This window comes from Hyaena hyaena, unplaced genomic scaffold (assembly GCF_003009895.1).
Source record: "Hyaena hyaena isolate Hyena2069 unplaced genomic scaffold, ASM300989v1 scaffold_112, whole genome shotgun sequence".
Taxonomy (NCBI): domain Eukaryota; kingdom Metazoa; phylum Chordata; class Mammalia; order Carnivora; family Hyaenidae; genus Hyaena; species Hyaena hyaena.
This window is the reverse complement of record NW_024080744.1, coordinates 1187168-1210272: the sequence shown is the minus strand read 5'-3', so window position 1 is coordinate 1210272 and position 23105 is coordinate 1187168. Positions and strand designations below refer to the sequence as shown.

At 40.1% G+C, this 23105-nt stretch overlaps 1 protein-coding gene across 2 annotated transcripts in view; it reads right to left on the bottom strand.

Annotated features, from left to right (window-relative positions):
* The window catches only part of SKIL (SKI like proto-oncogene), a 30227-nt gene extending 8103 nt beyond the window's left edge, over positions 1-22124 (bottom strand). The window contains exons 1-4 of one of the 2 annotated variants that reach the window (XM_039236524.1): positions 21879-22124; positions 18516-20303; positions 3188-3285; positions 1432-1664 (exon numbers count right to left, since the gene is read on the bottom strand). In XM_039236524.1, the coding sequence (XP_039092455.1) occupies positions 1432-1664; positions 3188-3285; positions 18516-19613 (1429 nt within the window). In that variant the 5' untranslated portion in view covers positions 19614-20303; positions 21879-22124. The remainder of the gene's footprint in view (positions 1-1431; positions 1665-3187; positions 3286-18515; positions 20304-21878) is intronic. The other variant, XM_039236523.1, reaches the window with a different exon arrangement.
* Positions 22125-23105: the final 981 nt, after the last annotated feature.

Here is a 23105-nt window from a genome sequence, read left to right as displayed (position 1 = left end):
TAAAAATCTCAAAATTAAAGTACAGAAACCCCCCTGACCCCAAGAATCTTCAACTACTCCAAGAAAGCTGAGACAATTGTCACACTTGCTTAAGCTATAAGCAAAGCCCTACTGCTGTAAAGAGGGTTAAAGAGGCAGCATTTGTGCAGACATGTCTTGTGTGGTCCACGGTACTTTTTTTTTTTTAAATCTTTTTAATGTTTATGTATTTTTTTTAATGTTTTATTTATTTCTAGGAGAGAGAGAGAGACAGCGTGAGCAGGGAAGGGTCAGAGAGAGAGGGAGTCACAGACTGAAACAGGCTCCAGGCTCTGAGCTGGCAGTCAGCACAGAGCCCGATGCAGGGCTCGAACCCACAAACCGCGAGATCATGACCTAAGCGAAAGTCGGACGCTTAACTGACTAAGCCACTCAGGCGCCCCATGTTTATGTATTTTTGAGAGGGAGAGAGAGAGAAAGAGTGTGAGTGAACGAAGGGGCAGCGACAGAAAGAAACACAGAATGAGAAGCAGGATCCAGGTTCTGAGCTGTCGGCACAGAGCCTGACATGGGCCTCAAACTCACAAACTGAGATCATGGCCTAAGCCGAAGTTGGACGCTTAACTGACTGAGCCACCCAGGTGCCCTGGTCCATGGTACTTTAAAAGCCATTGGGAAGAGGCAGCTTTTCTATCTTTTTCAAATGTCTAGCCAGCATTCTGCTTTTATGCCCTCTGCTGGCTCTCACTCACTCACAGCCATGACTTCTCACTCCTTTGCTTATCCCATGACGACGTTTCCCTGAGTCCTACACCTCACTATTCTTACATACTTCTTAGCATAAGTAAATGGTTTCCCGGTTCACAGCACTTAAAAAGGTCCTTCTGAAGAAAACAGATAGCAAAAAAAAAAACCAAAAAAGGCAAGAAAGGAAAAAAATAGTCATACAGAAATCACTTGCAGTATGAAACCACATGGCCTACACACCTATATCATTAGCCACTATAGCTATCATTGTGCTAAAGAAACATAGCAATGGAGGTTCTAAGGAGTAACTCAGAGTTTTGAGAGGTACACTTTTTCTTTAAGATGAAGCTTCAATTATCTGGAACATTCTCTTAAATAGAAATCTTTGAAAATGCTAAATAGGGGCAACTGGATGGCTCAGTTGGTTAAGCATCCAACTTCAGCTCAGGTCATGAACTCGCGGTCTGTGAGTTCAAGCCCCATGTCAGGCTCTGAGCTAACAGCTCGGAGCCTGGAGCCTGCTTCGGGTCCTATCTCTCCCTCTCTATGCCCCTCCCTTGCTCATTCTCTGTCTCTCTCTGTCTCTCAAAAATAAACAAACATTTAAAAAAAAGTAAAAAAAAAAAAAAAAGAAAGAAAGAAAGAAAATGCTGAATAAAACATGTTTACTAGATATTTTATTTTAAATAATTTCTGAATACTTACCTACACGGCTACATAATTCTCTACTTGTTTTCAAATCCATTTTCTCCTGTTCCTCCAGTGAGACATCTGGATAAGATACCACTTTTTGATGTTTCCCGCTCCCATGAGGCTTCTCTGATGGTCTTGGTATGGACCTACTTGTCTCTGTCTTTGTGACCTCTTTAGACTGGGATCCAGCAGAAGTAAGCGACACATTTGGTGCAACCACTTTATCACACATGTACAAGTAGTAGCTAAAAACAAAGAAAGGCAAAATAAGACACATACTATGCTTGGGTAAAAAAGCAAAATACATTAAATTTATTTCTATCATTTAAAAGTTTTACATTAAAACAGACAACATAACAACTCAGAAAATAAGGGTCACAGAAAAGAATTCTTTAAAAATTCAATACTTTAGGCAGTTAAGTGCAAAACTATGAGTAATTTTTGTTATTTTGCAAAAAGTAATTTCTAAGCATAAGAGATACTTACAGGGAAAGAAAATCAGTCTCATCTGTTTCCCTCAAAACCACCTGAGAATTAAAGGCATCAAGCACTTTAAAGCTGTTTAATAGCCCTGAGTAGATAAGGCTTATGCTAGAAAGAAAACAGACCATACATATGCTCCTTGGAGAACCACTTTCTTGCCTGCCACCTGTCCAAAGCAAGGAATCCTTGCTCTTTGTTATAGACAGGCTGATTCAGTTCCACACTAAAAGGCTAAGGCCTGATTCGCTGCCAGCCCTATCAGGAGCTCCTAGGGCCCTTCTATAGACGTCTGAATACTGCCCAGCTACTGGGCAACAAGTCCTACTTCTTTCAAACCCCACAGAGCAATCTTCGTAAAATACTTTAGTACTTCCTAATTTGATAAAAATTCAATAGTAAGTTGTAGAAAACTAAGATTGAAGGGATAACTACCAATTTCGTTCAAAGCTTACATAAAATTGTTCAGCAGATTACCTGAGAGACCTATGGAACAAATTTGAGCTAGATATTTAAGTACCATATAATTAACTATAATCTGCATAACCTTTAGCCAAATGATGCAACCATTTCAGTGACATAATACTTCATGCCCTAAACTCTAATGATGATCTCCTCATATCTGATTTTGCTACATAGTAATCTATATTGTTCCTCTTTACCAATCACATGAATTCTGCAGATGAAAACTCAGTGTTCTGCTAAGAAAATGGACAGGTTTAATAATACCCAAAGACTTGCTTCAACACAACAGGAATGGTAGGAACTGTGCAAATGTAAGTAAGACTGAGATTCTTCATCACCATGTTTGCAGTGGGGGGGGGGGAGGGAATTTATATTTACAGCAGTAAAAATCTAGGAATCAACAAATAAAAAGTTTACAATCTAAGGTGGATTTTTATCAAAAATATGAAAACTGGATTTTTGAGGGATGTGGTTACTATGAAAACTTGTACATTTCAAAAAAAAAAAACTTCTTTGTAAAATACCAAAGTTGCATACCAAACTCTTGAAGAGTTTGGTTCTTCTTAAAGGGAAGGAAATTAAAGGATATTTTTCAATGTTTACTTCAGGATGAAAAGGAAATGATAAATTCCTAGAAAGAACATAAACACCAGAAAAGGTTATCTCAAATATTCAACATAATTTAAAATTCATTTCATTAACAAGCTCAAAACTAAATAATGAATTGATACAGTCTAGAACAGTACCTGACGTATAGATGTGGAAGGGAGGGAGGGAGGAAGAAGGAAGGAAGGAAGGAAGGAACCAGCCAATACTCACTCACCTGGGGTGTAAAAATGAATGTGTCTGAGAAACATGGTCACCTTCCTGCTTTATAACAGGGTACCATGACTGTAATTCCATTCCTGATGATGTATCTATCTGTAGAAAAATGTAGAAGGGAAAAAGTTCACTGAGGGAAGATATGGTGGTTAATTTCATGTGTCAATGAGACAGGGCCATTGGATGTCTCCAGAGAACTCTGACTAATAAAAATTACATTATTTAAGAGTCATCTTCTAACAAGGCAGTCTTTCCTTAAAGTACCAAATCTACTCACTCAAAACAACATCAATTATCCCATCACAGAAATAGTTTCAGCATGCATGTCTAACAAGGATTATCAAAAATGGTTTCATAAAATTTCATACGCATGGAATCTATTTTTTAATGTTTTTAAAATTTTTTTTTAATGTTTATTTTTTGACAGACAGAGTGTGAGCAGGGAGGGGCAAAGAGAGAGGGAGACACAGAATCTGAGGCTCCAGGCTCTGAGCTATCAGCAGAGAGCCAGACATGTGTCTCAAATCCACAAACCATAAGATCATGACCTGAGCCGAAGTTGAACACTTAACTGACTAAGCCATCTAGGCACTTTTTTTTTTTTTAATGTTTATTTGAGAAGAGCAAGAGAGCACACAACGGAGGGAGGGACAGAGGGAGAGGAAAGAGAATCCCAAGCAGAATCCCTCACAATCATGAGATCATGACCTGAGCTGAAATCAAGAGTCCGACCCCTAACCTACTGAGCCACCCAGGTGCCCCTGGAATCTATGTTTTAAATCCATTTTAAATAGCACCTTGCAAATGTACACCATTGGTTAAGTTCTGTGATTCTTCTTGCTGCTACAACCAGCTAGAATATACCCGTTCCTACAGTATTTGTTAATGAATTAGACAACATACTATAGCAATAAGTATTTTGCCAGGGGAGTGATGTCCCTAAGATGGCAACATAGGTCGCTCCTGACTTTGCCCCGCCCCCAAGAAAAACAACTATCATCTTTAAACAAGACACCACTGAGACAATGCTATAACACAGGGGATGGGGATGGTGAGGCTGAGGCACCCCAATGCACCTCAGACACCAAGACAGACTTTATTACAAGGCTGAATGTTAGCTGAACCTATTGTGGTAATTACTTCACAATATATGTAAATCAAACTATCATGCAGAATGCCTTATACTTAGACAGTGATGTATATCGAATATTTCTCAATAAAACTGGAGGGGAAGAAAAGTGCATTGATAGAGGGATGAATAGGTAGATATATAATAAAAGAAGTATAGCGAAATGTTTAAAAAAAAATTTTTTTAAGACAAGGGAAACCAGGCAGAGCCTCACGAAGTAACCTGAGTAGAGAAGTAGAATGTCCAGAAAGACCAAGGCAAATCAAGTGTGCAGGACAGAGAAAGGTGCCCAGAGAGAACTCTACAGATCTGTGGAGGGTTTACCTCAAGAATTCGACATAGTACCTGAGCAGCACATGCTTGTGAGGAAACTTCTCAAAGCTGGGTCATGACTTTCTTTGGGCAGCTAATATAGTGACCAATGTCAGGGAGGTAGAAGTCCAAAGAAGCAGGCATTTTATCCTAATATGTATGACACAATTCAAACGAGCATTATCACTCCACAGCTCCCTGCCGACCTGGCTGAAACACTGATGGGACTGCACTGCATATTTTCACCTTCCCTCTACCCAGTCTTGCTCCCACTCCCTTCCTTTCACAGGCGACTGATGTCTAATAAATATCACAAAAAAACAAACACACACCACAAAAGTTTGCCAGGCTAAACTACTTTGCCCAACACTTATCAGTAAACCATATTTCCTCATAAACTGTACCTGTAAATAAAGGAAAAGGAGATGGTAACAGGCTACTTAATCAGCATCTACCTGATAAGAACTTTATACACCCTAGTTAATTCTAACAATAACTTACATTAAGTAGGTAGCATGAACTCCATTTTACAGATTAGAAAAGTGAGGTTCAGAAACTGAGAAAGATGGGGCGCCTGGGTGGCTCAGTTGGTTAAGCATCCAACTTTGGCTCAGGTCATGACCTCATGGTTTGTGGGTTCAAGCCCTGTGTCAAGCTCTGTGCTGACAGCTCAGAGCCTGGAACCTGCTTTGGATTCTATGTCTCCCTCTCTCTCTCTACCCTTCCCCTATTCATGATCTGTCTCTCTCTGTCTCTCAAAAATAAACGTTAAACATTAAAAAAAAAAAAAAAAAACTAATAAAAGAATAACCTGGAACTACTAACTTCTCCCTTATCTGCTTTGTTTTAGGTGGCCTCCCCACTACCACCACCACCACCACCTTCTGTATTTCAAAGTACAGTAATTATGCTGCTCTTTTAGGAAAAAGAGTATCTTAAAGGGAGAACAAGACTCACTTGGTAGAGGCAGGAGCTGCAAGGAGGCAAGGTCTGGGTGAGGAACAAAAACTGGAGATTAACAGACAAACCCAGTGGAGTACGAGAGAACGGGATTAAGGAGGAGGTAAGGGAAGGATGAGACAAAAAGGAGAGCTTCATATTCTTCTGACACTGCCTCGGAGAGTCTCCATTCACTTATGCAACTAGGCAAAGTGTGTGGGAAAGGATGCCATCATCCAAAAATTCATAAACACAGCACCCGGAGGACGGCCACTAAATACCAAGAAATCAGGAAAACTATTTTGCCTAATGTCTCAATATTCCAGTTCAGAACCAAGAAACTACACAAAATAGAAGAGAAACAGATCTCTAGATGCTAAGCAGTTGTGATTAAAGCAAAATTAATCCATAAAGTGCCCGTGGTTCAACTGGGGAGATGCCGCTAATGGAGGAAAACAATGAGGAGGAAGAAACTCAGGAGAAACCTGGCAACCTACTGCCCCAACAAAATGGGCCGAAAATGAAGAGGAAAACAGCTTTTGGAGCAAACACTACACAACTTGATCAATTAGGAGGTAATTTAAGGCCAATTAAAGGACAAGAATAAAAATACAGATGGGGCACCTAGGTGGCTTAGTCAGTTAAGCGGCCAGCTTTGGCCCAGGTCTTGATCTCACGGTTCATGGGTTCAAACCCCCAATGGGCTCTTTGCTGGCAGCTGGCAGCTGGGAGCCTGGGGTCTGCTTTGGATTCTGTGTCTCCCTCTCTCTCTGCCCCTCCCCTGCTCACACTCTGTCTCTCTCAAAAATAAGTAAACATTAAAAACTTTTTTTAATCTACAAAAATAAAAATATGGTAACTTCTATTTGTGGGAGGTCAAAATTTTGGTTAAGAACGAACAAGGAGGGCACCTGCAGGGCTCAGTCAGTTGAGCATCTGACTCTTGACTTCAGCTCATGCATGATCTAATGGTTTGTGAGATCGAGCCTCACTTAGGTCATGATCTCACGGTTAGTGAGTTCAAGCCCTGCTAGCAGCACAGAGGCTACTTGGGATTCTCCAGCCTTCCGTGCTCTCTTTCCCTCCCCTGCTTGCAAGCACCCAAGCATGTCCTCTCTCTCAAAATAAATAAATAAACATTAAAAAAAAAAAAAAAAAGAATGAACAAGTAATGTGAAAAACTAACAAGAACACAAGATTAGGGAAAATAAAAATATTTTCAAAGGATTTAAGAGTTGAGTATTCAGGGGTGCCTGGGTGGCTCAGTCAGTTGAGCGTCGGACTTTGGCTCAGGTCATGATCTTGCGGTTCATGGGTTTGAGCCCTGCGTCGGGCTCTGTGCTGACAGCTAGCTCAGAGCCTGGAGCCTGTTTCAGATTCTGTATCTCCCTCTCTCTCTGACCCTCCCCTGCTCATGCTGTCTCTTTTTCTCTCTCTCAGAAATTAATAAAACATTAAAAAAAATTTTTTTTAAGATGTTCAGTAAATAATTTGAAAAAAAAAAAAAAGGAGTATTCAGTGAGGGCCCCTAGGCTATACGTAAGAGTACACTTAAAAAACAAACTCACAATCTTGATCAATTCCAAAGTTCAGAATCTGAAAAATCAAATCCTTATTTATAAAATAAGCCAATCACTTGTTTACATAGTTTCTCAGTCTATAACTTAGTTCTACAAGTAAATTAGAAAGGATGTTGCTGGTAACAGTAATACTAAATAATAGATGCCAGGTGGCAAGTGACAGCCTAAGGAGAGGACAATTACAACATGCAAACACAAAAACTGATTCAAAAAGCAAGACAATATGAGGACTTTACCATAGACCAGGGCAAATAATTTAATATATCTCACTTGTCCCCTACCTTCACTACAACAGAGTACAGAAACTGATGTTTAAGAAGTCTTGAGTTAACATGACATAGTTAAATTATATTCTATTACATACCAGACATAAATAGTACACTGTATACATATATACCTACCACTTAGAAAGACTGAAAACTATTTAAGACATTTTAGAATTCAGGAAAACGGATAAAGTTGTAAAAAACACAGTGCTGAAAAGAGTAGCTTCATCATCCAGAAAACTCACTTAGAACATTTTTCATCTGAACACTGTATGACAAGAGGTGTTAATAAGCATGGATAAGCTCACTATAACAAATCAATGAAATGTACGATCAGCTAGGGTGCCTGGGTGGCTCAGTGGGTTAAAAGTCCAATTCGATTTCAGCTCAGGTATGAGCTCATGGTTGTGAGATCAAGCCTGGTATCAGGCTCTGTGCTAAGGGTGGAGCCTGCTTGGGATTCTCTCTCTCTTGATCTCTCCCTCTCTCTCTCACTTTCCCCACCCCACACCTACTTGTGCAAAAGTATTCTCCCTCTCTCAAAATAAATGTTAAAAAAGAAAAGAGAGAGATCAGCTTGAATTAAATTGGAATTTCTTTCCTAGAAGTCACTTGTTAAACTCAATATTTAGAAAATAAAGAAAGCTCCACTTTTTTTTTTTTTAATTTTTTTTTTTTTAATGTTTTATTTATTTCTAGGAGAGAGAGAGACAGCGTGAGCAGGGGAGGGTCAGAGAGAGAGGGAGTCACAGACTGAAACAGGCTCCAGGCTCTGAGCTGGCAGTCAGCACAGAGCCCGACGCGGGGCTCGAACCCACGAACCGTGAGATCATGACCGAAGCGAAAGTCGGACGCTTAACCGACTAAGCCACCCAGGCGCCCCAAGAAAGCTCCACTTTAAATCAGTTGTATATCCCAAATAATTCTGGATGTACTGCCCAAGATATCAATTACTTCAATTCTTTTAATTAAAATTACCAAAATTAAGACATTTTCAAAAGCTTTTTCTTGAAAAAAATGTTTAATGTTTATTCATTTTTGAGAGAGACAGAATGAGCAGGGGTAGGGCAGAGAGACAGGGAGACACAGAATCTGAAGCAGGCTCCAGGTTCTGAGTTGTCAGCACAGAGCCCGGTGCAGAGCTCGAACTCACAAACCATGAGATCATGACCTGAGCCAAAGTCAGGCGCTTAACCAACTGAGCCACCCAGGTGTTCCCAAAGTTTTTTCTATTATAGATATCTGGAATCTCAAATCTCCAGAAAGGCAAGGTCAAAACTTCTTATCTTTACTTGAAATCTGACTTAATTTTGATCAAGTTCATTTCAAAACTCTACAGCTTGATCTATATAAGTTTTACTATTTTTATTCATGACCCAAAGCCAGTGCATATTTCTGTATCTCTGAACTTCAGTTAACGCCATAAAGAATTACTATCATTTTAAATATCCATCCCTCTTTAATTTTTGTCCTTTATTTTCTAATCTCACACAATCCAACTACAGAATCACAGTCTAGAGATTTTAAAGAAACCTTCTTCAAAGATCACCTAGTGCAGTCCCCTAGCCTATGTCTGAATTCCCTATTCAAAGTCCCTGACAAGTGGCTATCCAGCCTCTGCCTGTACAACAGCTTTAGGTCAAGGGCCATCTTCCTTACTTTTATGTATTTTCAGTACCTAGCACCATGCCTGACACGTAGAAGGAACTAATAAATATTTGTTGAATGAATCCTGAATGACAGCTTAGCTCATTAATTCCCAGGGTGGACTTTTATCAGGTTACTCTGCTACCATGAAACTGAGAAAGAAGATAGTCTCTTTCACATTCAATATCCTTCTACTCCATGAAGTACCGAAGTACCAGCAGTCTCTGGGGTGTATATTTAGAAATCAGATCTACAAATTAAATAATATAAATAATGGAGAAATATACAACACTAACCATGATAGAATGTTGGGATTTAATTTTATCTAACATGCGGTAAGCCATAAACACATTTATAACAACTTATCCTAACTGTGTGTTAAAAACAATTAAGAAAAGCACATATTATACAACAGAACATTCACAGGCATGCCAGATTTTCTCATCTATTCTGCATTTGTGTCAACATACAAATTAGGTCCTCAAAAAAAGAACAATATAATTAAATGGCACAGCAGTACTGCTACTACTGATCACGGATAAAAATTAGATACCAAGATATGAACATTGACTGCCTCTTATCTTACTTTTCAAGGTGGGAATAATTTATTACTCTGTGTTTTTAAACATTAGAAGAGAATTCATTACATTACTTGGCAAAGGAGAGAAGTAGATCACTTAGTATCTTAAGTTAGAGCCTTAAACATTTTTAAATGCTTTTATCACCAACTTCCCCACCATTATCTACCACAAAATGAACAGATGGCATCCTCTCCTCTGAAACACAGGAAAATTTTCAGACATATTATTTCATTCTTTCTCTAAGTCATAAAACAAATAACATCTATGAAAGCAAAATTAAAACAATCCCAAAATGTACAGAAGAGTACATTTTAAGTAAGTAAAAATTAGGAAATGTTTTATAAAAGTTTCTCTAAATTTCAATTTACTGTGTTATATTACACATGATCCTTCAATAATCAGACTTCCTAATAAAGAACTATTGTGTTTTGGTAGTACAATGCTTGTTAGTCTCACAATGACAAGTAATTAAGAGAACCTGATTTCATTTACAAAAAAAAAAAACCCAATAAACATTTTAGTCACCACTTTCTGGATACAAAAGCAATGCTACCCACTCGGCACTTATTCATATATAAACATTACCATTTGTACTGAGAAAAAAAAAGAAAAGAAAACACCCTTTATAATTCCTAGACTTATCCCCAATAATACACTTTGCTTTTAGGTGATACTCTAGTTTTTAATTATAGTATCAGATTAATATTGTGACCTTTTAATTAAATCCGAGTGACAAATATTGATGAACTAAAGAAACCCAGGTAATACCTCAACATATATTGGTAGGATTTCCAAAATCTCCCCAAAACTTAGATTTAAATTGTTTTAAATATGTGGAAAATTTATTTTTAAAAACAGAATTTAGAAAGAGCTATAAAAGGTAAATTTTTACATTGTGGTATTTATTCCTAAGACAGTATGCATACAAAGAACTAGCAGATTGGTAAATTTAACAGACTATCCTAATGCTGTGCTTACACAAGAAATAAAAGATAATATATATTAAATATACATTACTTAGTACAAGCCCAACATAAATCATTAGCAATCTTACTAAACACATGACTGAATATATAGTTAAGCAATAACTCCTTAGGGATAAAGTGAATATACCTGTCAGGGTCTTTTTGCTGTGTTATTATAATACTAAGGCATTCAAGTTGTCAATAAATGATTTCAGAAGGACACAAAGACGCCCTACCACACAGCTGACAACAACTCTTACTGAAAGAAACTGAATCTCTTACTGAAGGATCAAGTTTCCTTAGTACTTCCAACATGTTGTGAATGAGTGTTTCAACAACTGAAAGAGGAATAGGGTTACAAGGTAGCAAATAGCTACTTAAGAGATTTTAAGGCTTAATCTTGTGCCTCACTTCATTGTAATTACTAGAATGAATGAAGCTAATGCAAAACTGAAACAATATGATCTAAGAACCTCCACTAAATTACCAGAACCAGGTAGATCTTCTGGAGTTAGAGCGAGGTCTGCTGCTCCCCCACACTGAAAGATCCACCTATTTCACAAAGCCAATTTTAAGTTTAAAGCGCTCAAAGACACTCACAGGAAAAGCAAAGGCTCACATTTTTATAATGTGCAACTATTATCTTAAATCCCTTATGGAAATAAAGCCATGTGAAGTTAGTAGTATGGGATCACTCCCTTCACAATGTAAAGGAAAAGGAGCAAACTGCTAGAAGTCCTGTTCAATTCCTGGTACTTTTAAAAATTAAAAAAACAATTAAGTTAATTTATGTAAGTAATCTCTACACCCAATGTCGGGTGTGAACGCATGACCCTGAGATCAAAAGAGTCACATGTTCCTCTGATCTGAGCCAGCCAGGTGCCCCTAAAAATAAAAATTTTTATACTGGAATTCAAGTGTCCAATCCATTTAATATTACAATAACTTAGCAATCTACATGTCATGTACATCTTTTCACTAAAATATCTGTATGGGGCCACCTGAGTGGCTCAGTCAGTTAAGTGTCTGACTTCGGCTCAGGTCATCTCCTCACGGTTTGTGGGTTCGAGCCCTGCATCAGGCTCTGTGCTGAGAGCTAGTCCAGAGCCTGGAGCCTCTTTCAGATTCTGTATCCCCCTCTCTCTCTGACCGCCCCCTGCTCACGCTGTCTTCTCTTTCTCAGAAATAAAACATTAAAAAATATTTTTTTAAAAATCTGTATAAATCTAAGGTTTTGCTTTGCCAGCCCATTTCAGCATATAAGCTTTTTTAAAAAAAAAATGTTTATTTTTGAGAGGGTGGGAGGGAGAGAGAATATGAGTGGGGGCAGGGCAGAGAGAGAAGGGGACAGAGGATCCAAAGCAGGCTCCATGCTGACAGCAGTGAGAACAATGCAGGGCTTGAAGAACTCACAAATCATGAAATCATGACCTGGGCCGAAGTTGGACACTCCACCTACTGAGCCACCCAAGTGTCCCCCAGCATACATGCTTTTTAAAAAATTATGATAGGGTACCTGGGTGGCTAGGTTGGTTAAGCATCCAACTTTGGCTCAGGTAATGATCTCACGGTTCATGGGTTTGAGTGTTGCGCTCTGTGTGCTGACAGCTTGGAGCCTGCCTCAGGTTCTGTGTCTCACTCTCTCCTGCTCTTCCCCCACTCATGCTCTGTCTCTCTGTCACTCAAAAATAAACAAACATTTAAAAAATTTTCTTTTTAATTATGATCTCTGGGGTGCCTGGATGGCTCAGTTGGTTAAGCGTCCGACTTTGGCTCAGGTCATGATCCCACAGTTCATGGATTCCAGCCTGGCATCAGGCTCTGTGCTGATAGCTCAGAGCCTGGGACCTGCTTCAGATTCGGTCTCCCTCTCTCTGCCTCTCCTGTCTCTTTCTCTCTCAAAAAATAAATATTAAAAAAAATAAAAATAAAAGATTATTATTTCAGATTATTTTGGCCTTCAATTAATGTATATTGACAATATCAAAATGAAGATTGTTTTTAATATAGAATTAATTTTACCATATGCAATGTAGTTTATTTTTTATTTTGCTCTATTTCATTTTTTTAATGCTGGTTGACCCACTAAATTGATTTCGTAAACTTCCTGGCCCTTCTCAACTGGGGTTCTCAAAAGACAAGCCCAAATGCCCCAAGGCATCCACTGTATGCAATGAATTAACTTACTCCAAAGCATTTAGAATGGCAGTTATGTACCATCTTTGGGAGCAGTGATGAAATCATCACTCGGATCGTCTTCTGTAGGGCCTTAAATCTCCTCTCTAGAACCCCAGATGAAAAGGGCTGCAAGAGTGACAAATTGCAATTTGAAAAACCTTGCTCTAAGTGAACCATCCTAAAATTGGTCCAAACGTATTATTTCAACAACTAGTCTTGTATTAATAACATTTGTGCATTGTGCAGATGCTTTTGCACAGATTTACAAAGCATTACATGTGTAAAAGAATAAATTCCAGTGATAATTATCACTATTACGAATGTGAAATTATGAATTATGAAATTTTGTTTTCTTCTTTTCACTTGTTTAGGATTTACAATGGACCTATATTGCTTTCATAACCACATCAAAAAAAGTTTTTAACACTGAATAAAAGCCCTAGTGTTACCAAAATGATCTTAAGAGAGTTTCCTAAACTTTCATAGTCCTTGTCCCCATTAGATAAACAAAATACATGCTTTTAGTGCTATTTGAAATCTCAAAACAAATTCAATACCACAAATAAAAACAAAGTGCTGCTTTGCTTTAAAACTAAGTCTGTTTTTCTCCTCAAAAACAACTGGCAACTATAGGGCTAGTAAGACTTTTTATTCAGTTACTCAAACTTTATTAAACATCTACACATTCTAGATTCAGAAACTAGAAGATAAAGTCCTGCTCTAAGGGGCCCCCATTTAGTCTTTATGTAAATATTTCTGTGACCCACTTCTAAGTTTAGAAATCAATGTTAGTTTTAAAGTAATTTATATCTTTCCTATTCATTCCTTTTTCTGTCTAGCATGGTACTGTAATACTTTAATTAATGAATAAAGCAAGTCTCACCTTAAGAAAAGGCTTAGAATTTAATTATATATCTTTTTTGCTTTTCATAGTCTAAAAAAATCCTTAAATTATTTTAAGTATACGAATCCTCATTAGACCAAAATTTCTGCATGTGGACAAAATACAAGTTCAGTCATTACTAAAGCTATTCCCAAACGAGTTCTACTTCTTTACTTTAACAAAATGAGTTTTCCTCCACACTTTCCTCTCCCAGAATACTAAAGGGATTGAAATTAACCCAATTCTTGATTACTTCCTTGTTCTCTCAGTGGCATAAATTATAATGTATGCATAGCTATGAGAACACTACTGGCTGCCTACACACTGATTCAGGTGTACCCTTTTTCTTCTTCCTTGAAGTTTCTTAATTGTTTCCCATTTCTTAGACCAAAAAGAATAAACTTGTAAGTTTTTTTATCACCAGCCTTTTAAAAAATGTTAACATTTATAAATGTTTTACCTCTTTTTAATGGTAAAAAACGAATATAGGCTCTATATTTCCTAAACCATAAGGGGGCACTATTCCCAAAGCCATTCTAAAGATTTCACTGAATCCTCTTTATAACATAATTCTTATAAGAGACTTGTTTTGCACTTTCTTCTTGCATACTTCATTTTAATAATTAAATAAAATATCCAACTAATACAATAACTGTGTACAAATAACTAAGAGTGGGATACATTTGAACCCGTTACTCAGTTATCTTATTTGTGTTAGAGAGGTCTTCACATAATTCCAGATAAGGTAAGATGTTTGGGGAAAGGAAAGGTCCCCAAACACATATTAGTAAATATTTCAATAACAGTTTGAAGTATCATCCTACATTTCCAGCCTCTTAACTTCCAAAATGCTTTCACTTCCATTCTCTCATTTGATCAGTTATCTCATTCAACAGTTTATTTGCAAATTACATTTTTTATTTACAGATCAAACCATTATTTTTCGAAAAAACTCCAAATATTCTAAAATATAATACAGTGTACTGTTCTTCACAATTGTATTCAGTTTAAAAAAAGATTTCACTGATTGCCTCTGATGTGCCAAGCACTTAAAACTATGTTTTGGAAAACAGGAAAAAGAGTCTCTAAACTCAAGAAGTCAATTATTAATTTTAGAAAATTAGACAAAAATATTCATAATAGTTGTGCATATGAGCACAAATACTTCATCCAATTCTAACCTTATCCCTACTTGATCAAAATTTATGCTAATCACAAAATGCAAACGATACCACGGATGTAACAAATTACCACCAAATCGGCCACAACTCTTACTGAAACACATTTTGTCTCAACACTACCTTATGTAGTCACCCACTTTCTGTAGCGTATCTCCTTACCTTACTTAGGTTTGGAATAAGAAATGCACTTCCTACACAGAAAAAAGCAGTTTACAAGATGAGAAAAATTTTTTTTGTACTATTATTATTCCAATGACCTCTGCAGAAATGATGAAATGGAAGGAAAATGCAAAACTAAAAATAGTAAATGTTTAATAGGCTTTAAAAAAAGTTTAAATTGATATCTTTAGGTCATTTATGTGCATCCTAGATAATCTATTTTATTCCTAAGCAAAATATATACCATATTATTTTACTTACCTAAGAGTAGTCAAGTCTGAATGTTAGAAATCTGAATTTTAAGTTTTTTTTAAAAATATAAGGGCATAACCATCTTTAACTTAAAGATTTTCTGCTACAAATTGTAGGAGTAAAGAACCACCTATGACTACAAGTGGGCTTTTCTAATGTGCTTGAAAATAATCTTAAATATCACGCTTCAAATTTTACTTACAAATGACCAATTTGCTTAGCAGCCTTTTTTTTTTCCATAGACAAAAACGGATGATCAACTAAATCAGAATTACATCAAATAAATAATACAACAACCGCATTTCTAACAAAAAGCACCAAAAGCTCAGGTGATACGAAGAAATAAATTGCTTAAGAACATCATCTCACAAAGCCAGCTAGGCAGATCTAAAATCAGTTGCATTTCTTGTCCTGACCTGAGTAAGAAAGACTTCAAAATATACCATTAGTTTCTACACAGAGCCAGTTCTTCACTTAGAACACTGACCTTATACCACTTATTTCTCCCACCTAAATATAGCTACTAACTATGCAAATTAAATGGAGCTATTAGTTATGCAAATAGGTGATCATTCCTAATTTCATTTCCATCCTTGGAAATAACTTAACAGCTACATTTCAAACAACTGCCTTTTGAGTTTCATTTTTGTTTTTTAATCTAAAACAATAAATTAACTATATAAACATATTGAACTACATTAGTATTCACACTAAACATAAGGCTCTTTACATAAGAAATTAATATATTGAGTTTACTCTTCTATTAAAAAAAAAAAAAAAGAAGAAAGCCTATATTGACTTCTTCAAATGAGCTTCCTCTGGGTCTATTTGGTTTGTTTGGCAACCAAATCACTGACTCACAGGAGATAATAAAAAATGTTCCCCAGTCAAGGATATATCTCTTAGCACCCCCTCCCAATTAAAGACCTTGGTATAAAATTCAAGTTAACACAGAGTTTACGAACCATTATACTAAATCAAATTGATAAGAAAAGTTAATGTTTCTCAAAATTCAGTAGTAGTTTCTACTAGTAAGTTTGCTTTAGGGAAAAGCAGTGAAAATTACTAGACTTCAAGTCAGGAGAACTGCATTCAGCTCCTCATAACCACCCACCAGTTATACAACCAGGAACATGTGACCCATCTGGGACTGGCTTCTCATCTGAGAAACCTTGCTCACAGACCTTCAAAAAAGAACTACCTCACAAAGTTTTCAGGAGTAAATGTTCAAAATATGGAGTTACGGTAAGCATAATAAAACAACCACACAAGTCTGTATTACACATGAACCCAAAAGTGTTCTTTAAGATTTCATTGCTAGAAATTTTCCTAAGTTCCCTTAAATTGCTTACAATTCACATAAAATTGAAAAGAATACCAAAATGAAACCAAAAACACTATAGTAAATCTTGCAAAAAGATAACAGCCAAAAGTTGGGGAGAAAAAAATCTCACACCTTCCCCTATTAAAAAAATGATTCAAATTAATCATTTCTAAGACAATAAAGGACTACATTCAGATGAAGAATGGTTTCAATTTTACCCAAACCCTAGCACATACAGTTTCAGTTAAGTAAATTCATCACCTTTTTCCTTTTAATCTTTACCATGGTTCTCAGATGTTTTTGCTCACAAATACAGAGCAGGAACATCAGGCAAAGAAGTTTATCCCAAAAATGCTAAAGTCAGAGCAATGAAGATTGGAGTAAGAATGTTTGGCAAATAATGTGGTCACCTATGGACATGTAAGGGTAGAGACCTCATTAGCATAGGGCAAAATATCATAAACTATCAAAAGGGGCATTCCACATTTTGAGAATATAGATCATCTCCAAACACAAGCTTCAGCATGGGACCAATCCAGCTGCAAGCAAGTCCTGTAATTTGAGAAGTGGCTTGAAGTCCATCCTTCTTCAAAATCAGTCAATAACTGCCCATGAACAATATAAACTTATCTAAGTAGCCACAGGCAAGGAATTTCAAAGTGCTGACCCTTTGGGAGCAGCACGTAGAAAACTACCCTGAATTAAGAGTCTAAAATTATCTTCTTGAACTTCAGAAACAAATCACAGTTTTAAAACTCAACTGTAACTAAATTTCCCTCAAAACCTCAAAGGTACCATAATAGAGCACATGACACCAATCTTAGATTCTAGCCCAAGCTCTAATGTTGCTGTGAATAAGCTAAGGTCATTTAAGACACTTCGTTTATTTCTTCTGTCAAGTAGAAAAGATAGAGATTATTTCAAGAATAAAAACTAATAGTGAAAAAATTAGATTCTTAAGATGAAACATGGCCAATCTTTCATTGTACAAACCAAATAAAATTATACATGTAAAACTGCTCAAGAAAGATGCTTGCCACAGTGTTAAATAGTGCTATTATACTAATTTTAATCAAGTAAAAATACATTTAAAAACCAAATCAACAAACTGCATATTTAAGAACCCAAATGTTGTTTATTACCCGAGCATTCAAACTCTTAATGTAAGACCTTTGCTAAGCCTACCAGATAATGCAATGGGAAAATTAATGTTCAAGATCTCTTTGCTGACAGGTTTTTATATTAATATTTATTTAGCCTAAAATAATCCTTTTATTCTAGCTGTCACAATTTTTTAAAATTACTTCTTTCTTTTAAAAAAATCTCTCTTACAAGAATCACAAATTCTTCCGATAAACCTGTCTTTTCCATTTATTTCCAATATTGATCAAGCCTGAATATCCAGATCTCGAAACAATGTCAGAAATCCTAGATCTATCTTTACAAAATGCTGTTGGAAGCCCACAACCAGAATTGTTTTGGCTAGCTATTATACCGTTTGCAAATGGAAATAACACCAAAGTGTAAATTATCTGGAGTCCTAGAACAACAGATCTAGTCATCAAAAAGCAGAATGTGTGAAAAAGAAAGAGATCATGACTTGACAAAGAAGCCCCAAATCCTCCACTCCCTGTCTATAAAATCTCAGGAAAACAACTTGATTTGAGCCTCGTTCTCTTTATCTGTAGAATGGGAATAATCTTACTTCTTGCACTGGGTTGTTTGAAAGATCAAATGAGCACACACACAGGAAAGCACTTTATAGCCTAAAACGTGTGATACGAACATAACACATTACAAAGACCAGTATTTTTTGTTGTTGCATGAGCAGTAACAGTTTCTTAACACACAGGTTAATAGTCTAAATATAGGCTTTTGATTTCAAAGTAAACCACTGCCATTATTTAAAATTACTATTTTAAAAAAAACTTGCCTTGGCTTGGGTCCTTTTTCCATTTCTCATGCTAAATTTCTCCTTCATTTCTTCTAAAACTATCTTCAGTTTCTTTTCTTCAGGTGTCCCTAAGTATTTCTGGTTCACATGAAGATAGCAATGCCATTTGGCTGACTCAAAGCCCCAGTGGCAAGTCCTTTTGTCAGGTGATCTGTGAGAATGCATCACAAACGTCTGGGGTGCAAACATTCCACAGCACTCCAGACACTGGATACATGGAGCATCAGGCTGAACATAAAACTGGGGTGCAAACAGACCCTGACATTTGCCCAAGCATTCATGTTCCACTTCAAAGGCACTGCCAGTTTCCTTTAACTGGGCCAATGAGTTTTTAGCAGGAAGTACACTACCATTTTGAGGAAAAGTGCGTGGCCGCAATAAAGCATTACATAGTCTTTGTGCATCAGTTAATGTGATCAGCCCACAGGATGGGGCATTGAATGGAAGTATTCCCAGGACCTTTAAGATATGAAGCTGGTCTGAAGTACACCGTGAACAATAGATGTACAATTCGTCACACACTGTATTTATTTGCTGGAGTGAAAATTCTCGTAAAACAGAATTTAAGACTTGAGGCAAGCAGAGTCGCTTTTCTCCTCCAACCTGAAAACAAGAAATAGACTCCCCTTCCAACACAGTCTGTGTGAGTTCTGTGGAGCTATCAGAAGGGATGAACAGTGGACCAGGCAGAACCTGAGGAGATGGAAGAGGCAGAAATACAGTAGGTGACATGCTTTCTTGGGAATACCGAGCAGAAAATGCCGCTGGTCCACCCAGAGAGCTCTGACTACTTAAATGGAATTGTGCCAAAGTGTGTTTCAAACTGGGATTTAAATGTAAAGGTTCTGGCACAGAAGCACAAGTTCGCTTGACATGCTCCCCATCAGTTTCCATTGGCACTTCATAGTCCTCCAAGTGTTCCTTCTTTACTGTTGGCATCTTGTTTATCATCATTTTTCCATTTGCAGGACTGTCCGTCATAATTTTTTTCACTGGAGGGCCGCCATCATCTCCCATCCCATTCAGTTTTTTATTTGAGCCCTGAACCAAGGAAAAATTGGTCTGTAGGTTTTCCATTGCTAAAACTGTGGCGTTAAATAAGTAAGTCTGAGATTGGCATTGTTATTTAGTCACTCATTCCAAGATAGAACAATGTATATCAATACATGTAGTAACTACTCTCACAGAAAATTTAAATTTCCAAAGAGAAATCTCCCTAAATTACTCAAGAGATTTTGCAACTTTATTTGGTTCTCCTTATACTCTAGTACACTTTCACTGCTAGTGCTATAAAATTTCTTATTTTGTCTCTAATTATAAAGAATACAATTTTGAGAGGCACACCTCTGAGGAAGCCTTTTTTTCTGAACTCTTCAAATATATGCATTAAAATAAACTTCTCAATTCTCTCAATTCGGGATGTCCAGATTCAATGCAATGGTTTGATTTGGTTTGGTTTGAAGCAAAACATGTGAAAAGTTTATGCAATTACTTGTGTCACAAAACCTAGAAACAAATACAAATCAAAATGTTGCACCCAAATTTAGTTTTTGGCACCAAGGACACCAAAAAAGGAAAAGAAAACAGTATCTTCTCTAAAAGTAATGATCTGTTGGTCTGCGTTGACAAACTGAAGGCTTGTAGAAATCCTCCTAACAGTAAGAAGAACCTCTGACTCCACTTGAACTTCTACAATTAAAAATTATATCTAAAGAAAAATTGCCCAGTTATCTTCATGGATTACTGTTCATTCTTCTTTTAATTAATCTGGAAGAGAAGAGCAGTGAGGCAGAGTTATATTTGAATTTGCTCCAAAGACCAAAGCGTCAGTGTGCAACTAGTTTCTTAATCTTATACTGAGTTCACTTTACCAAAGGTGACACTTGAGCGACTTCTTTAAATCTAACACCAGTTAACTAGAAGAACTTCATTTAAACAGTAATTTGTAGAATGGGTAAAGGGAACAAAAACATCTCTCAAAAGGGAATTAGAAAAACCTTAAATAGATCATCTCACCTAAAACTAAGTACCAGAATCTTTCCCAGTTATGCCATTCTAACTATAATAATCCATTACTTCATCTCTTAATTTTAAGAAATACCAGTTTCATCCAAAAAAAAATCAGATACGAGTTAACGTATCTGCCATATGTACCTAAGTTACAATTGTAAGGGCATTCACCTAGTCAGTGTATGCTATTTTTTCTGGAATGACTGTAGGCAAAAATTAACTTTTCCTTTAAAAGGTTAGCGAATTTGTTTAATGGAAGCCAAAAGCTATAGACTCCACTCCTGGGAATCTCCGTCCTCAACAAGACTAATTCCGTACAAAAAACACAAGGCAGACAGACCTCACAAAGAATGCAAATGGAGGAAGAGGGAAAAAGAAAAGATTCTTCTTCCACTTCCTTCTTGAGCGCAAATCCAAAAGAAATCCAATAAATAAAAAGGTATGCCTTTTAAACTCTCAGCAGTTTACCTTGAAAAACCCCAAAGGGTTACGGACCCAGACCACTAGCCAATGTTCTGACTTTCGCCCACCACAGGTACACCTCAGTCAACGCAGGCCAAGTAAGAGGGCAGGAGGCATGACCTACAATGGGGGGATCCCTCCCCCGACTCCGAAATCATCGCCCACGCAAATCCACCCACTCATCACAAACCCGAGGGGGACGGTGGAGTGGCGGACACGGGAGCCGGGACCCCGCCTTGGGCTGTGCAAGGGGCGAATGGGAAGTGGAAAAAGAGGAGTCCCCCAACCCCCACCCACGGTCTTGGGACAACCCCAAGTACCCTCCCAACACTGCTCCACTGCGGGGGCCGCGGGGAGGACTGTGGAAATCCCCCCCTACCCTCTCCCCAGGAAGTTCTCGGGTGTTACCCCAGCACCCCTAAGGCTGCACCTCCCCCGCCTGCTCGGGGCCAGAAAGGAGAAGGGTCTGCGGGCGGGTGGGGCGCCGAGCCGGGATCCCCGGGCCGCTGGGCGCCGACAGACGCCCGGGGCATCCCCGAGGAGTGCAGACTGGCGGCTGGGGGAGGGTGGGGAGAGTGACGGGCGTCCGGGTCTCCGGGGTCCCGACGGCTCCGGTCAAGTGCAGCTCCCTTGCACCGTCTGTGCCCACTGCCTAGGGTCATCGAGGCTGGATCCGCCGTGGGACACCCGCCCCGTGCCCCCCGTGGCCCCGACCCCACCCGGGACCCACGCATCCGAACCCCGACTCCGGCCTCTGCGCCCGGGGTAGCTCGACGAGCTTTGTTAACTCCCCACTACCCACCGCACCGCCGTCGGGCTCCCCCGAGGCCGCGCGCCCCTTGCCTCCCGCCGCGCCCGCCGCGTCCTCACCACGAGCTGGGGCCGCACCTTGTGCCAGCCGCCGCCGCTCGCCCGCTCCCTTCGGCTGTGCCGGCGCCGCTCCGAACCCCACACACATCGCTACACACAGCCCTCTGACGTCACCGAGCCCTCGGCCCGCCCACGTCACTGCGGAGACACACAGCTTCCCGCAGACGCCGCCGCCGTCTCCGGCCGCCCGGGGGAGAGCGAGGGCGGCGGGGAGGGGGAGGGGAAGGGAACGGAGCCAGCGGCAGCACCGCGCGCGCGGGCCCGCCGGCGTCGCTGCCACCGCCCCCTCGCGACTCCCAGCCCCTCGGGGACGCGCGCGCCGTCTGGCCTATTGTGGCTCCTCGGGGCTCCCCCTCGCCCCGTTGCCTCGCGCGCGCGCGCGCCCCTCCCCCCAGGCGCGCGCCCGGCGCTCCTGGCCTCGCGCGCCGTCTGGGCGGCTGGCGCACGGCGCTGTCTGCGGTGCACCCGGCGCAGACAGGATGTTCCCTCCCCGCCCCGCCCCACCCCCACTGCCACCCTCCCTCCTTCCTTCCTCGAGTCGCCCAGCCGGCTGTCTGGGGCCGCCCCCGCCCCGCCCCCGCCCCACCCGCTGCTCTGTGGTGACGGGCCAGACCCGGGGGCGCCCTGGCCGCTCCGCTGCCGCGCGACTGGAAGAGAGGGGGCAGGGCGGCCGCGCGGTGCACTGTGCGCGACCCCAGCAGCCGGCAGGGCGGAGGCAGGGCCCGCCCGGCAGAGCGCCGCCGCCCGAGGTCAGGCACGGGCGACCCTCCCCCCGCGAGGCCGCAGCTGGGCCGCCCCGCCCCGGAGGCAGCCGGGTGGCGGCCGCCCTGCAGCGCCCCCGGTGTGGGCCCCGCTCCCCGGGGCGCGCCGGGGCTGCCCCCCGCCCCCACGGGGCCTCCCGCCCGCGGGCCGCCCTGCCAGCTGCCTGCGCTCCGCCCCACCTCGGCGGCCCCCGCCTTGCCGGGGCGGCCTCCGCCCAGACGCCTTCCCCGGGCTGACCTCCATCCGCCATCCGGCCGGGCTGGAGGGCTGGCCAAAGTTCCGGCAAAACCGACAGAAAACATTTTTGTCCCCACTTCTCAGCCTCTCTCCTCCCACCCTTTCTCCCCACTAGGCTGCTCCCTCGGTTCCAAAAGGGAGCTAGAAATTACAGGTTTCTGCAGTGTTTGCTGAGGGTTTTTAATTATTTGGTTGGTGTTTTAGCGGGGAACACGAGAGGAGACGAGG